Source organism: Salvelinus fontinalis, chromosome 19 (assembly GCF_029448725.1).
Source record: "Salvelinus fontinalis isolate EN_2023a chromosome 19, ASM2944872v1, whole genome shotgun sequence".
Taxonomy (NCBI): domain Eukaryota; kingdom Metazoa; phylum Chordata; class Actinopteri; order Salmoniformes; family Salmonidae; genus Salvelinus; species Salvelinus fontinalis.
This window is the reverse complement of record NC_074683.1, coordinates 7,347,285-7,364,262: the sequence shown is the minus strand read 5'-3', so window position 1 is coordinate 7,364,262 and position 16,978 is coordinate 7,347,285. Positions and strand designations below refer to the sequence as shown.

At 42.5% G+C, this 16,978-nt stretch overlaps 1 protein-coding gene across 3 annotated transcripts in view; it reads left to right on the top strand.

Annotated features, from left to right (window-relative positions):
• LOC129816275 (integrin alpha-6-like) overlaps positions 1 to 16,978 on the top strand; it is a 32,385-nt gene that overhangs the window by 11,148 nt on the left and 4,259 nt on the right. For 2 of the 3 annotated variants that reach the window (XM_055870554.1, XM_055870555.1), the window contains exons 2-18: positions 4,984 to 5,111; positions 5,248 to 5,327; positions 5,482 to 5,743; positions 6,519 to 6,650; positions 7,149 to 7,362; positions 9,174 to 9,367; positions 9,453 to 9,547; positions 9,654 to 9,781; positions 9,888 to 9,977; positions 10,098 to 10,159; positions 10,284 to 10,453; positions 10,546 to 10,689; positions 10,826 to 10,941; positions 11,060 to 11,219; positions 11,308 to 11,394; positions 11,486 to 11,565; positions 16,494 to 16,571. In XM_055870554.1, the coding sequence (XP_055726529.1) occupies positions 4,984 to 5,111; positions 5,248 to 5,327; positions 5,482 to 5,743; positions 6,519 to 6,650; positions 7,149 to 7,362; positions 9,174 to 9,367; positions 9,453 to 9,547; positions 9,654 to 9,781; positions 9,888 to 9,977; positions 10,098 to 10,159; positions 10,284 to 10,453; positions 10,546 to 10,689; positions 10,826 to 10,941; positions 11,060 to 11,219; positions 11,308 to 11,394; positions 11,486 to 11,565; positions 16,494 to 16,571 (2,220 nt within the window). Of the gene's footprint in view, positions 1 to 4,983; positions 5,112 to 5,247; positions 5,328 to 5,481; positions 5,744 to 6,518; positions 6,651 to 6,706; positions 6,824 to 7,148; positions 7,363 to 9,173; positions 9,368 to 9,452; positions 9,548 to 9,653; positions 9,782 to 9,887; positions 9,978 to 10,097; positions 10,160 to 10,283; positions 10,454 to 10,545; positions 10,690 to 10,825; positions 10,942 to 11,059; positions 11,220 to 11,307; positions 11,395 to 11,485; positions 11,566 to 16,493; positions 16,572 to 16,978 lie in introns of all 3 variants that reach the window. The other variant, XM_055870556.1, reaches the window with a different exon arrangement.

Sequence of the window (16,978 nt, the reverse complement as noted above, 5' to 3'; positions counted from 1 at the left end):
ATTGTTCACATAATACCTTTTTGCACTATTGGTTAGAGCCTGTAAGTAAGCATATCACTGTAAGGTCTACACCTGTTGTAGTCGGCGCATGTGACAAATAAACTATGATTTGATTTGAGATAAGGCCGAGTATAGCCCACGAGATCTCCCCCACGGCACGAACCCGAGGGGGGTACCAACCCAGACAGGAAGATGACATCAGTAACTCAACACACTCAAGTGAAGCACCCCTCCTAGGGACGGCATGTAAGAGCACCAGTAAGCCAGTGACTCAGCCCCTGTAATAGGGTTAGAGGCAGAAAATCCCAGTGGAGAGAGAGAGGAACCGGCCAGGCAGAGACAGCAAGGGCGGTCCGTCACTCCAGTGCCTTTCCATTCACCTTCACACCCCTGGGCCAGACTACACTCAATCATAGGACCTACTGAATAGATGAGTCTTCAATAAAGACTTCTCTCACATGGCTAGGCAGACCATTCCATAAAAATTGAGCTCTATGGGAGAAAGCCCTGCCTCCAGCTGTTTGCTTAGAAATTCTAGGGACAATAAGGAGGCCTGCGTCTTGTGACCGTAGTGTACATGTAGGTATGTACGGCAGTACCAAATTGTAAAGATAGGTAGGAGGAAGCCCATGCAATGCTTTGTAGGTTAGCAGTAAAACCTTGAAGTTTATTTAGTGCTTCATCCAGGTAGCCGGAAGTAGAGCATTTCAGTAGTCTAATTTAGAAGTGACAAAAGCATGGATACATTTTTATGCATCATTTTTGGACAGAAAGTTTCAGATTTTTGCAATGTTTCGTAGATGGAAAAAAGCTGTCCTTGAAACAGTCATGTATTGGTCATCAAAAAAGAGATCAGGGTCCAGAGTAACGCCGAGGTCCTTCAGTTTTATTTGAGATGAAGATTAATTGTCAGATCCAACAGAAGATCTCAGAAGACCTAGAACTAGCATCTCTGTTTTGTCCGAGTTTAAAAGTGAAACATTTGCTGCCATCCACTTCCTTATGTCTGAAATACAGGCTTCCAGGGACGGCAATTTTGGGGCTTCACCATGTTTCATCGAAATGTACGCCTATGTATCGTCCGCATAGCAGTGAAACTTAAAATTATGTTTCCAAATGACATCACCAAGAGGTAAAATATATAGTGAAAACAATAGTGGTCCTAAAACGGAACCTTGAGGAACACCGAAATTTACAGTTGATTTGTCACTGGCCAAACCATCCACAGAGACAGACTGACGGATAAGATGGAAACCAGTTCAGAACTTGTCCGTGTAGACCAATTTGGGTTTCCAATCTTTCCAAAAGAATGTGGTGATCAATGGTATCAAAAGCAGCACTAAGGTCTAGGAGCATGAGGACAGATGCAGAGCCTTGGTCTGACGCCATTAAAAGGTCATTTACCACCTTCACGAGTGCAGTCTCAGTGCTATGATGGGGTCTAAAACCAGACTGAAGCATTTCGTATACATTGTTTGTCTTCTGGAAGGCAGTGAGTTTCTGCGCAACAGCTTTTTAATTTTTCTTTGAGAGGAATGGAAGATGTGATATAGGCCGATTTTTTTTGTTTTTTTTATATTTTCTGGGTCAAGGTTTGGCTTTTTCAAGAGAGACTTTATTACTGCCACTTTTAGTGAGCTTGGTACACATCTGGTGGATAGGGAGCTGTTTATTATGTTCAACATAGGAGGGCCAAGCACAGGAAGCAGCTCTTTGAGTAGTTTAGTTGGAATAGGGTTCAGTATGCAGCTTGAAGGTTTAAATGCCATGACTATTTTCATCAATGTGTCAAGAGATATAGTATTAAAAAACTTGAGTGTCTCCTTTGATCCTAGGTCCTGGCAGTGTTGTGCAGACTCAGGACAACTGAGCTTTGGAGAAATACGCAGATTTAAAGAAGAGTCTGTAATTTTCTTTCTTAATGATCATGATCTTTTTGTCAAAGAGGTTAATTCATTTTTCACTGCTGAAGTGAAAGCCATCCTCTCTTGGGGAATGCTGCTTTTTAGTTAGCTTTGCGACAGTATTAAAAACAAATTTGGGATTGTTCTTAATTGAGGAGACTAAGTTGGAAAAATAGAATGATCGAGCAGCAGTGAGGGCTCTTCGATACTGCCCGGTACTGTCTTTCCAAGCTAGTCGGAAGACTTCCAGTTTGGTGTAGCACAATTTCCGTTCCAATTTTCTGGAAGTTTGCTTCAGAGCTCAGGTATTTTCTGTATACCAGGGAGGTAGTTTCTTATGACAAATGTTTTTTGTTTTTAGGGGTGCGACTGCATCTATGGTGTTACGCAATGTAAAAAAATATATATTTATTTAACTAGGCAAGTCAGTTAAGAACAAATTCTTATTTTCAAGAATAAGCCTTCTTCAGGGGCAGAACGACAGATTTATACCTTGTAAGCTCAGGGATTTGAACTTGCAACTTTTCAGTTACTAGCCCAACTCTCTAACCACTAGGCTACCCTGCCGCACCAATTAAGTTCCTCAGTTAGGTGGTTAACCGATTGTTGTACTCTGACGTCCTTGGGTAGGTGGAGGGAGTCTTGAAGGGCATCTAGGAATCTTTGGGTTGTCTGAGAATTTATAGCATGGCTTTTGATGATCCTTGGTTGGGGTCTGAGCAGATAATTTTTTGTGATTGCAAACGTAATAAAATGGTGGTCTGATAGTCCAGGATTATGAGGAAAAACATTAAGATCCACAATATTTATTTTGCGGGACAGAACTAGGTCCAGAGTATGACCGTGGCAGTGAGTAGGTCCGGAGACATGTTGGACAAAACCCACTGAGTCGATGATGGATCCGAAAGCCTTTTGGAGTGGGTCTGTGGACTTCTCCATGTGAATATTAAATAAAAAAATTAGAATATTATCTGCCATGACTACAAGGTCAGATAGGAATTCAGGGAACTCGGTGAGGAATGCTGTATACGGCCCAGGAGGCCTGTAAACAGTAGCTATAAAAAGTGATTGAGTAGGCTGCATAGATTTCATGACTAGAAGCTCAAAATACAAAAACACAGTAATTTTAGTTTTTGTAAATTGAAATTTGGTATCGTAAATGTTAGCAACACCTCCACCTTTGCGGGATGTGCAATGGTCACCAGTGTAACCAGGAGGAGAGGCCTCATTTAACACAGTGAATTTATCAGGCTTAAGCCATGTTTCAGTCAGGCCAATCGCATCACGATTATGATCAGTGATTAGTTCACTGCCTTGGAAGTGAGGGATCTAACATTAAGTAGCCCTATTTTGAGATGTGAGATATCAAAATCTCTTTCAATAATGGCAGGAATGGAGGAGGTCCTTATCCTAGTGAGATTGCTAAGGCGAACACCGCCATGTTTAGTTTTTCCCAACCTAGATCGAGGCACAGCCCCCGTCTCAATGGGGATAGCTGAGCTGACTACAATGACTATGCTAGTGGCAGACTCCACTAAGCTGGCAGGCTGGCTAACAGCATGCTGCCTGGTCTGCACCCTATCTCATTGTGGAGCTAGGGGAGTTAGAGCCCTGTCTATGTTCACAGATAAGATGAGAGCACCCCTCCAGCTAGGATGGAGTCCGTCACTCCTCAGCAGGCCAGGCTTGGTCCTGTTTGTGGGTGCGTCTCAGAAAGCGGGCCACTTATCTACAAATTCTATCTTTTGGGAGGGGCAGAAAACAGTTTTCAACCAGCAATTGAGTTGTGAGACACTGCTGTAGAGCTCATCACTCCCCCTAACTGGGAGGCGGCCAGAGACAATTACTCAATGCCGACACATCTTTCTAGCTGATTTACACGCTGAAGCTATGTTGTGCTTGGTGACCTCTGACTGTTTCATCCGAACATCGTTGGTGCCTACGTGGATAACAAAATTCCTATACTCTCTACACTCGCCAATTTTAGCCTTAGCCAGCACCATCTTCAGCGTAGCCTTAACGTCGGTAGCCCTGCCCCCTGGTAAACAGTGTATGATCGCTGGATGATTATTTTTAAGTCTAATACTGCGGGTAATGGAGTCGTCAATGACTAGGGTTTTCAATTTGTCAGAGCTAATGGTGGGAGGCTTCGGTATTGTTAGCCATTCTCATTGATGCATCTGATCATGTTTTCAGTGTTCCCTAGTATGTGGCTGTGGCTCTCACTCACTGTTCAGGCTGGAAAATATGACCCAGAGAGGTCCTGCTGAAGTGTTTGTCTCTCACTGTGGTTGTTCTGTTTGTTCCTCTTTTTATAGTGTTAGCCTAACAGGGATGCTTTTTTTATTTAGTGAAGTGCCAAGTACAGCCAATTCCTAAAAACCCTCCTAAGCTATTACATTTAATTGCAAAATCAGTCAGTCACAGCTATAATAAAGTATTGTGCATAAATATAGGGCATAAATAAATGGCTCTACAAGTTATTCAACCCTAAAACGTATTCATGCAGGATATTGTACCCTGCGGTTGTTAAGATTCTCTTAGGCACTGATTTGGATATGTTGTGGTCAGTGAACTAATGTTGTACAGGACAATCATATGATTGAATATACTCCAAATGAGAACATACTGTTTCTCTGCCTAGTGCTAGTTGTACAGCACAGTAGACTACTGTACTACAGAGACAGAACATGAGAAGTTCACAAAAATTATTATTCTGAGGACATTAACTGACAGCCAGATGAAATACAAAAAAACATATTTTAATTGTGGCACATCTCAAATGGCATGTTCACAATTTCTTCAAGTCTATGAGACAGTACTATGATTGCTGGCAGTTTGAATATGAAGTAGTTGGCATGTGCTATATTTGCCAGTTTGACATGGTGTCTGTTATCCAGGCCAGTTCTGGGTTACTAAACTGACCGCTTTGGTCAATATGAATTATTGAATATGACAGCTGCAGTATAGGATTACCAAACATCTCTGACATCTGCTACTGTCACAGTACATTCATCTATAGACCATGAATATCTTAAAGAGACAGTAATTGGAGAAAAAAAATCATTTTTTGTTGCAGACTGTTGATTGGAGCACCAAGAGCCAAAGCACTGGCTAACCAGAGAGCCAACATAACCGGTGGCCTGTACAGTTGTGACATCACCACCGAATCCGATGACTGTGACCGCATCGATTTTGACAATGAAGGTGAGGTGTTACTCAAATCTGGTTCTCTCTGTTTCTCTTTCTTACACAACATATGGTTGAACATTATGCTTTATTAACCACAATATACTGTAAGTAAAATTCATTCTAAAGCGAGAATCAACATAAATTCCCACAGAGGATGTGAGAGTTGAGAACAAGGAGAACCAGTGGATGGGGGTGACAGTTAACAGCCAGGGCCCCGGAGGGAAGATTGTGGTAAGTCTGTGTCAGAGAATACTGTGCATTGCTGTGTTACTAGCCAGGTTCATAGTGCTTTGTATATCTGTCGTGCAGAACGTTGTGTCAGATCTACAGTATCATCAGCTAAGGATCTGCCTTGCATGCTGATTGCGCTGTCTCGTCATTGCAGACCTGTGCTCACCGCTATCAGAGACGTCTGTTTGTGGACACTGCTCAGGAGTCCCGTGACATCACAGGTCGCTGCTACATCCTGAGTCAGGACCTCACTATTGATGCATCCTCTGATGAAGATGGAGGGAACTGGAGGTTCTGTGAGGGGAGAGCCAGAGGCCATGAGAGGTTTGGCTCCTGTCAGCAGGGTCTGGCTGCCACTTTCACCAAGGACTACCATTACGTGGTGTTTGGAGCGCCTGGCGCCTACAACTGGAAAGGTGGGTGTCTGTTCATAAGGTATGCAATTAAGTTGCCATTGTAAGTCGCTCTGGATGAGAACATCTGCTAAATGACAAAAAATGTACAATGTGAAAAGTAAATGTAAGTTATCAAAACCTATTTACTTCAATCGATCAAAATCAGTGGATGTACAATATATAGATTTAGATCTCTGCAGAATGAGCTGTGCAGTATATTGTGATTCACATGCCCTCTAGAGGTAAGGAAAGGCTTTGCAACATACTTCATCAGAGATTTCCTTACTCTGCTTTAAAGTGTAGATCAGCAGTTGAAACAATGACCAAGAATTCTTCCGACCACTGTTTCTGTAAAAAGCGGGGGATGGGGCTGGATAAATGTAACCACCCTCAAATTCAAAGACAGAGCTATGGATGCAAGGACTGACCATCTATGATTTCACAATTCAAGTTTTAACCATGTTTTTAGGCTATACAGTGTGTGTTTACATTTACTTTGTTTACAAACATTAAACAAGCTTATATTTTGGGTTCTGATGGGGTACGACAGTTGAGCTAAGCTCAGGAGCCATTTATAAGTCATTCTTCGAGAATGAATGGGTACATTTCATTAGTTCAGAAGTCCAACCATGGATTTCCCTTCAAAACAATTTTATTTTCACCTGTAAAAAAGAAATTCACCCAGTTACATTTTGTTTGTGTCATTATTGTTGAAGATTTCATATTGTTTTGTTGAGCATATTTAAGCCAGCACCATTCCGTTGACATTTTCACCCCTCACTCTCAACCACTCTAGGCATAGTACGTGTAGAGCAAAAGAACAACACTTTGTTGGAAAGGGGATTTTATGATGATGGGCCTTATGAAGTTGGAGATGAGAACCGCTTGGATCCTGACCTGGTCCCTGTGCCTGCTAACAGCTACTTAGGTGGGTACAGTAGGTCTGAACCTTGACTGCGGGAACTATGTGTTTTCTGTGCTTAGGCATCCTGTTCATGACCAGTTTGTCTGCTGCCAACGCTGATCAGTTTCTGTATAAGTCGCCTTCTCTACAGGTCAGCCCTGAGAAAAGTCTGGATGTGACGACCAATAGTTTCTTAGGTTTGTGACTTCTGAGGTGGTTAAAACATACGCTCTTAACCATTCCATCTACATGGTCACTAACTTGTGAATGGTTTATAATCTGAATTTTTACCATGTAATTATTTCAACGTAATGTTTGAATGTACTGCAGTTTTTACTGGGATACTTAGATGTATATCAACATATGTTTTCTTGGTTGCTTCAAGATGACATGACTACTATATTTCACATCTTGTGTTTTTCTTTACATCCCAAATTCACTCATTTATTCATGAAAGATGAATGCTCTGAATTATGCATAGTATAATATATATACCTAGATTTCTCTTATTTCATGTTGCAGGGTTTTCCATTGATTCTGGGCATAGCATCACCAAGGGGCGTGGCCTGACAATTGTGTCTGGGGCACCGCGAGCCAATCACTGTGGGGCTGTGGTCCTGTTGAGAAAAGAGAATGAAGCGTCCGCAAGACTCTCCCCAGAGTACATTCTAGAAGGGCCTGGACTGGCATCTTCTTTTGGATATGATGTAGCTGTGGTCGACCTGAATGGAGATGGGTATGTGACACAAGTTGACTTCTGCTTTTCCAGTTTTGGCTTATCCATACATTATGTCAGGGGTCCCCAATTACATTCAGCCGTGGGCCCATTTTTCCTTGAGCGGATGGTTGGGGGGCTGGAACTTAGTTATAAATAATTTGTACACTGCAAATTCATTTCAAGAATCCCAAACAGATACAGTATTTGGCATAAACAGAATCATTTCAAACCTTGACTACATTGGGATTAGAGCTCTGCTACCCAAGCTGAGTCTGACGGCCCCGACATTATACATTGGGTTAGTGCCATGTAGGGCCTGTTTTTTCATAGATAACTAGGATATGGGCAGGGCTTGGGTATCACTAAATTGATCACTAACATTTTGAAGCTGAGCCATTTGCTCGTGCCCTGCTGCGTCGTAGAAGTCCTTCAACCTCGTCAAATATAAGATGGGAGAGATTTCACCGAAAATTATAATGTTCCTTGAGTTTTGTCGGAGTTTACAGTGATGAAAAGTAGCTAACAGCTAACTGCTTTCATGTCTCATCATTGAGCAGAGCAGCCCAAGCGGAGCCGTTGCTATGGGTACTTACAGACCCGGAGCCGCCATGAGCAGAGTGCATGCAGAGTGCGCAGCGTGCAGGGAGTGAGTGACACACAGAGAGGAGCAGCTAATGGATTTACTAATGGAGGAAGTTATTTCTGGTTCCGGGCGGGGCCGAGCCTTAAATTTGGCAGAAACAATCGGCCTGGGTAGGGTAGGGCATGAACATTGTGGGCATGGGTAGGGCTTGGGTTTAAAATTCATGCCTGTGCAGGGCTCTAATTGGGATACGATCACAGTGTGAATACTTGGGAGCAGATTTCCTGAATTAAAATCACTTTGAATGATTTCCTGGTGATTTTAGGAAAATTATATCCCCCCAAAAACGTATTTTTCTTTACTCAGAAAACTTGTGGGGCCAAATATACTGAACAAAAATGTAAACGCAACATGTAAAGTGTTGGTGCCATGTTTTATGAGCTGAAATAAAATATCCCAGAAAAGTTACTATACGCGCAACAACAAAAAATATCTCTCAAATTTTGTACTCAAATTTGTGTACATCCCTGTTAGTGAGCATTTCTCCTTTGACAAGATAATCCATCCACCTGACAGGTGAGGCATATCAAGAAGCTGATAAAACAGCATGATCATTGCTCAGGTGCACCCTGTGTTGGGGACAATAAAAAGCCACTCTAAAATGTACAGTTTTATCACACAACACAACGCAACAGATGTCTCAAGTTTTGAGGGAGCATGCAATTGGCTGGCTAACTGCAGGGTTCTCCACCAGAGCTGTTGCCAGAGAATTTAATGTTCATTTATCTACCATAAGCCGCCTCCAACGTTGTTTTTGAGGATTTAGCAGTACGTCCAATCAGCCTCACTACCGCAGCACACGTGTAACCATGCCAGCCCAGGACATCCACATCCGGCTTCTTCACCTGTGGGATCATCTGAGACCAGCGACCCGGACAGCTGGTGAAACTGAGGAGTTTTTCTGTATGTAATAAAGCCCTTTTGTGGGGAAAACTCATTCTGATTGGCTGGGCCTGGCTCCCCAGTGGGTGGGCCTGGCTGCACCCCTGCCCAGTCATGTGAAATCCACATTTGACTGATTTCCTTATATGAACTGTAACTAAGTAAAATCTTTGAAATTGTTGCGTTTATATTTTTGTTAAGTATAAAATCACCCGCCTATTGGGGAACCCTGCATTATGTCATCAAACCTACATGGATATTGTAACTTATGTTTCACATTTGGTCTTTACTTTTTGCATCCCAGGTGGCAGGATATTGTTGTGGGAGCCCCTCAGTTCTTCATGAAAGAGGGAGACTTTGGAGGAGCTGTTTATGTCTACATCAACCAGGCAGGAAAGTGGGACAAGATCACCCCAATCCGCCTCAATGGAACCAAAGACTCAATGTTTGGGCTGGCAGTGGAGAACATCGGTGACATCAATCAGGACTCCTTTCAAGGTGGGAACCTGGCATCTGTACTTATTTCTGACCTTTCTGTGTTTGTGTCATAACATTCCATAGCTAAATGGCTTCTCTTTTACAGACATTGCTGTTGGAGCACCCTACGCTGATGCCGGGGCAGGAAAAGTGTACATTTACCATGGTTCTGCTAATGGAATCAACACCAAGCCTGCACAGGTTGGTTATGCAGTGTTTTATTGGTCAAAGGATATGCTTGTTGACGTAGTGCAACGACATCACTGCTGCATCCCATTTTCACTTATTGATTTATTTGTCATTTTAGATCCTTGAGGGAATGCCCAACAACATCAGATTATTTGGATATTCTCTGGCTGGGAATATGGATTTAGATAAGAATTCCTATCCTGATATAGCTATTGGGTCTCTCTCAGATACAGTTCTCGTTTACAGGTAATGATCTTGTTAGGCTATCTACAACAATCCAGTTACGACCTCACAAATACATTTCACGATAACACATACAGTAACAACTCACGTAACAACTCCTTTTTTTTAGGGCAAGGCCAATTATTAGCATTAAGAAGGATGTCAAAATTACTCCAAAGGAAATTGACTTCACAAAGAAAACCTGTGGCAACAGCATCTGGTAAGGTGTTGATGGGATTTGATGACTACTCATGTTTGAAAATGTGTCTGACATCTTTGCGCTTCTGTAGATTTGTTTCCTATTAACACAATTTAATTATAATCCGTTTGTTGTCTATAGCTTGACCGTGGAGGCATGTTTCACCTATAAAGCAAACCCTGTATCTTACAGCCCAAAACTAAGTAAGTGAAGCCTCTCTCTTCTTTCACCTCAGCCCAATTGGCATAATTTGTCATAGCCCTGAAAGTCCTGAATCCCTTTGTCCTTACGTAATACATACTGTTGCTCTGGAATGTTTCCTTACAGCTATCCGCTATGCATTTGAGGCTGAAGCAGATCGCAGGAAGCAAGGGCTTCCCTCTAGGATCCTCTTCCTCAACAACTCTCGCACCGACCAGGACTTCCAATCGACCGGAACTCTGGACCTACGGGGACAAAACAAAAGAGCTTGCACTAAGACAAAAATCAAACTGCAGGTATAGTATTTGGTATTCTTCTAAGCCTCTTGGGATTCTAGAATGATAGCTAGAAGGGAGATGGTGCACATCATTGTTTTCTCTGTCTGTAGGATAACATTAGGGACAAGCTGCATGGTATTCCCATTGAGGTGTCATTGGGAATCCAGGGTACCAAGCGTCAGAAGAGGCAGAACTCTCTCCCCCAGCTTGTGCCTATTCTTGACAACTCCCAGCCAAGTAAGGTCGTCACTGAGGTAACCATCATTTCCCAACTGTTACACATGATTCATGATGTCATTGAATGTCTCAGAGTGATTGGAATTCAGTAAAGTTTAGAATGGATTTACTGTCAGATGCATTGAAAATAAGCTTGATCTTGCTTCATTACAGGTGAACTTCTTAAAGGAGGGATGCGGAAATGATAATATTTGCCAGAGTAGCTTACAACTGGAGTACAGATTCTGCTCCAAAGAGCTCAACCAAGATATATTTCCCCCATTACCTATGTGAGTATGAACAAACATTCTTAGTGCATATACATTCTGGGACTTTCATGATAAGATTTGGAAAAGAAAACCATGAATAAGAGGAAGAGGTATAAGGCAATGTTTTGTTTTTATCCAGGGAGAATGGGCTACCAGTGATATCCCTCAGTGATCAGAAGGACATAGCTCTGGAGGTGACAGTGAAAAACAGAAATGGGGATGATGCCCATGAGGCTAAGCTGGTGGGGATTTTCCCCAACGCTCTCTCATACTCTGGTTTCCGCTCTCAGAAAATGACAGTAAGTGAAGTGACTCTGGTTTATTTCAGCATGCCAAATTTTTGCTATCCTTCAAGTAATAACATTGTAATGAGTTCTTGTTCTCCAGAGGGATAAACCGGTTCTCTGTTTAGCCAATCAGAATGGCTCCCAAACAGAGTGTGAACTGGGGAATCCATTCAAGAGAGATTCAGAGGTAGGCTATGCACGGTATTTCTATTATTCTGTCATTGTGTGGCTCACGCATGGTGAATGTTATGAAATATTTGGATGCAATGTGTTTCCAGGTTACCTTCTACATAATCTTGAGCACTGCTGGTATCTCTCTCAATACTGCAGAAATTAATATTGACCTTCAGCTTCAAACGTAAGTAGCACTATTATTTTTTCACAAAGGTGATTGACTTGGTGGCCTTGTATAAATCCTTTTTTCTTCAATTCAGTCTGGTATGAGAACGGTAGCCCCTATCTGCAAAAGTATGGTGTCTGTGGAAAGCTGAGTATCTTGGCCAGTATCTTGTACCTTTAAATCTTTGGTGTGACTTAATACCATATATGGGCATACACATTTATAAGGGCTGATGACTGCTACGCTATTTTTGACATTTATTTAACTAGTCAAGTCAGTTAAGAACATATTCTTATTTTCAATGAGGGCCTAGTGGTTTAACTGCCTTGTTCAGGGGCAGACCGACAGTTTTTGTTTTCTTTACCTTGTCAGCTCGGGGATTCGATCTTGCAACCTTTCGGTTACAAGTCCAACACTCCAACCACTAGGCTACCTGCCAGTTAGCGTTGTGAAGCATTAACAAAATAAACAAGGAATGCGTTGATACACACCGAAATCCGGGGCTTCACAGATCATTAGGATATCTTATTTGTCTGACTGACCTACTGTTATTGATCACCAGCCCCGAGAGTCAAAATGTGTGTTTTACACAACGTTTTCACCAAACATCTTACAAGGTAAGCTTCGATTTGGTCTGTTTTTGAGCTATAACTACATGGGGGGGTATCAAATTAATCTGTAGGTTGGTAGAAACAAATCCAGCCAATGTTATCTGATGATGTATGACTTAATGGCAACATCGAATGTCTACCGAGTGACTATATTTGCGTATCAAAAATATGTTCCCTGCTTACGCGCTGTAGGCATCCATTACACGGGAGATTGGCTACTATGACAACGTGACAGTCTTGTAGCCAATGAGATACGCTTTCAATGGATATGCAGTTTACTTGGGTGGGACAAAGCAAGGTCTAGAACCTTTTTTGCGTGATGCGAACAATTGCTACCTGGCTCAGAGGACGAGACGTACCAAGCATGCCACATGTAAGAAATTGTAATAGAGACTGGAAACTAGTAATAACTACATTTCAACATAAGCCATATTTTATACAAAAATACACATACTCCTCATTTCTCTTGGACATATGCTGGACTTATTAAGACACCAACTACAGACACACATAATTCCCCTCCCCCATAATAACCACAGAACACACCCAACCCATGGTTGGAGCTCAAGACAAAGAACTATCTCAGGAACCAATGGAACGTGGACACCAGGCCTGTTCAGGACTACCCAAGACCCAGATCGACCAATCGGAAGGCCAGACTCGCAGATCTACCTACTTTGCTTGTTGTCTATATAGTACTGTACAATTCTTGAAACTATCTCTTTTCCGGACGATTCAATAAGAATCAGACAGAAAGAGCCTTGCTGCAAGATTTTACTAAGATATCTTTACATGTGATTAAACAGCCTTATTATAAAATTATCCACCTCGTCCTATTGTCTCCTCTTGTTCTCCTGTCAACAGTAAACGTTTTACTAACACACATTACATTGTAAACATATTTAATCGCTTTTTCATAAAAAATGGCTTCTCAAGAAAATAAAAAGGATGTCGAAGTGAAGTAACTAAAATAAATATATCTAACAGGAACCTAAAAAGAAGGCGCTATGAATAAGTATATCGACATAGAAGTTTTAAATAAAATTCTGGAGTTTGACTCGGATCAGGGGAGCGATTTGAACAACGAGGATTTCGACTCAGCCGACGAAGATTGCTTTCTAGAAGGATTCGATCCACTTTTAGATCTGTAAGTAAATTATTTCCATGGCTTTACATAGCTAATTTACTAGATGTATTTCAGTTTTTATAAGTTGTCTGCTTTTTGTGCTTTGGATTTAGTTTACATAGGCCTAAGTAACAAGTAATTTCAATGTTATATAATTCCAAAGTAGTGATTGTCTATGTTTCATATTTGTTTGCTGTTCTAAGTTTCCTCCTTGTAAATCTGGAGAGGCCACTAAACTCTTATGGCCATTGTTTATTCAGAGGGGTTATAAATGCTGAAGACATCCCCCTTTTCCTTTCACTTTCTCTGTGGTTCTCACCTCTACCTTTGTCTCCAAAGTGTTACTGTTTGCATTGTGTGTGCTTTACACCCGCTTTGTGAGTCACTGTCTAGATCAAATTTAGGCTTGGTGTTTTTACTTTACATTAATGTTGTTTGGTAAATTTAGTCAACAGTAATTCTGTGTGTCTTACAACAAAATATCAATTTATTTTATTCCCCACAGAGTGGAAGATGCAGAGGATTTGGATGATGATGTTTGGGAGCCACCCTTCCCAGTAAGCGCCCAGCCGGTGAAGGTCTTCACCCCCCACTGCTATGTCAATTACCCCGTCTGAGGGTTCTAAATCCACCACTCGACAAAGGCCCCACTCCTCTTCAACCACCCCCACTGCAGGCCCTGGCACCACTCCCCTCTCTGCAAGTTCATCTGGAGGTGCGGAGGCAGGGAGGAGATCTAGGCCTCAACGGAGAAGAGGGAGAGGCAGAGGGAGAGGCGGTGGAAGCAGCACAACAGAGGGAGATGAAACTGAGGACAGGTGCTATACAGTCCTTCAAGATGATGAGGGGCCAGAACAATTTAGGTTTAAACCCAAACGACCTGAAGGCCCACAGTTGGTTAGTGATGAAACATACCCTTACAGCTGTTTCAGCTTTACTTTAACACCTCTGTACTGGGAACACTAATTAGAAATACCGACAAGAAGCAGCAGTGGGGAGGGAAGATGTCTTGGAAACCTGTCACAATGGCTGACATGCTCAACTACATGTCCTTGGTGATTTACATGGGACTGGTAAAGGTATCAAGACTAGTTGACAACTGGAGCAAGTCCCCACTCTATCGGTTCGAGTTCCCCACCTCCATCGTAGGTGAAAACCGATTCTGGGTCATCAACTGTGCTCTTCACATGAGGGACCCACAAAAAGATCAGGAGAATGACCAGAAGAAAGGGACTGCAGGGTATGATCGTCTTGTAAGAGTCAAGCCCCTTTATCATGACATGGTGGAGACATGCAAAACTTATTTCCAGCCTGCTCAAAATCTCTCTATAGTTGAGCACATGGTTGCCTCAAAGGCTCGAATTGGCTTGAAGCAATATATGAAAAATAAGCCAACCAAATGGGGCTACAAGCTCTTTGTGCCGATTCAGCCTCTGCCTACACGTGAACCATCTTTGAAGGCAAGGTTATCACACCCAGTGGGAAGGGCCTCAGTTATGACTCTGTTATGCAGCTGATGGACTTCCCCTTACTTGGCAGTGAGTACAAGCTCTTTGTGGACCATTTTTATACTAGTCCCATGCTTTTCATAGACCTCTTGAAAAAGAAAAGGGCTTGTGGCACCATTCATCCGAACTGAATCGGGTTTCCCTAAGACCAAGGTAAACGGCATGACAAAGACAGCGAAGAGTGGTACTATATGTTGGATCAGGACTAATAAGCTGCTTTTTGTGAAATGGATAGACACTATGGAAGTAACCATGCTCACCACACAGCATAAGTCATTTAATAACAACCATGTCTCAAGGAGGGTGATAAATGTTAATGTGGCATGGGTGAGGAAGAATGTCCCCGTTTCTGTGAAGGACTACAATGACAGCACGGGGGGTGTCGACGTATCTGATGCTCTGATAGGCTACTACCAGGTCCTCCACAAGACCAGGAAGTGGTATAAGACTTTTGTTTACCACTTTGTGGACATTGCTACAGTAAATGCTTTCATTCTCCACAAGCAGATGGCCAAAGCAAAAGGTCAAACCCCTCTCTCCCAGTTGGCCTTCTGAGAGCAGCTGGTGTTGGAAATGGCTGAATTAGGGTCCCAATTAGGGGGGGGGGGGGGGGGGGGGGGGGGGTGAAATTCCAGATCACTTTTTGTTTCCTGGCAGAGAGGGACTGCTTCAAAGACTATTGACATGCACAAGCTATGGTGAAATCTAATCATCTGGGATGTAAAAACGAACACGAATGCCATTTGTAAATAGTTTCTATTCTTTCTATTTTTGCACGTTTTCTAGTGAAGGACACATGTGTAACCAAGTTTGTGTTTCAGAATACATTTTATATATACATGTTGCTTTAATATTGTTTTTGTAAACAGTTCATTTGAATCTGGGACCAATACATTGGATATGCCTAGGCTAAACGTTCAGGCACTTTGGAGAGGTTGAAAAAACACTTATGTCCCCCGACACCACCTCAAAGTTATTGTTGACTATAAGAACAACATTTCTACAACACCAACGTCTCTCAAACATTAAGGCACATCTATTTGGCAAAAACAGTGCAATTACCACATTCAGACATTTTGGAGAGGTTGAAAGGACACTGAATTGTACCCTGGCTAACCCATAACACCACCACAATGTTTGAAGTGAGGTTGATATGGTAGAAATAGTTTTTATACTGAACAAATAGCATTTAGGGATTGCAAATATGTAATAGCACTGGAATTATCTCATTTACAGACATATGCCACTTTGGAGAGGTTTAGGGACACTTGGAAATGTCCCGTGACCACACCTGACACCACTTACTAAAAACATCTGCCCATTTTTAGTTGTCAGGTCTATCAAGCCTATTTTTTTCTGATATTGTTTACATGTTGTGGAAGCCATCTGATGTGTTTCCAGCTCTAGTCATCAATAATTCACTTATAGCTAGATGGTCAATGAAAGATGACCATCAAAAGAACAATAAAAACACATTTTGTGTGTGTGCTTGTTCTTGTGTAAGCTATCGATCTTCTAATCATTTCCTCATCTCCCAGATGTCTTCTTTCCAAATATACAAAGTTTCTGCATGTCGGAAGCATGTAATTACACACAAACAGCACTTACTTTTGGGTATGTCTATTTCAGGCGGAAATCTATATTTTGCCGTTACATTTTAAGAGGATAACAAACACTTATGTGTCACTTCTCTACTTTCAGGACCAGTACACAGGACAACATGGGAAGAGTGAAAGCAAAGGCTAAAGTAGTGATTGAGCTGTTACTTTCTGTTGCAGGGTAAGTAGTGTTTCTAACACATCCACTTGTTGACTACTGCATCAACTCGATTTCAAATACTTTTTTGATCTGATTTATTCAAAAGTACACAGAGAGGGGGCCTCCCGGGTGGCGCAGTGGTCTAGGGCACTGCATCGCAGTGCTAGCTGCGCCACCAGAGTCTCTGGGTTCGCGCCCAGGCTCTGTCGCAGCCGGCCGCGACCGGGAGGTCCGTGGGGCGACGCACAATAGGGCTAGCGTCGTCCGGGTTAGGGAGGGTTTGGCCGGTAGGGATATCCTTGTCTTATCGCGCTCCAGCGACTCTTGTGGCGGGCCGGGCGCAGTGCGCGCTAACCAAGGGGGCCAGGTGCACGGTGTTTCCTCCGACACATTGGTGCGGCTGGCTTCCGGGTTGGAGGCGCTGTGTT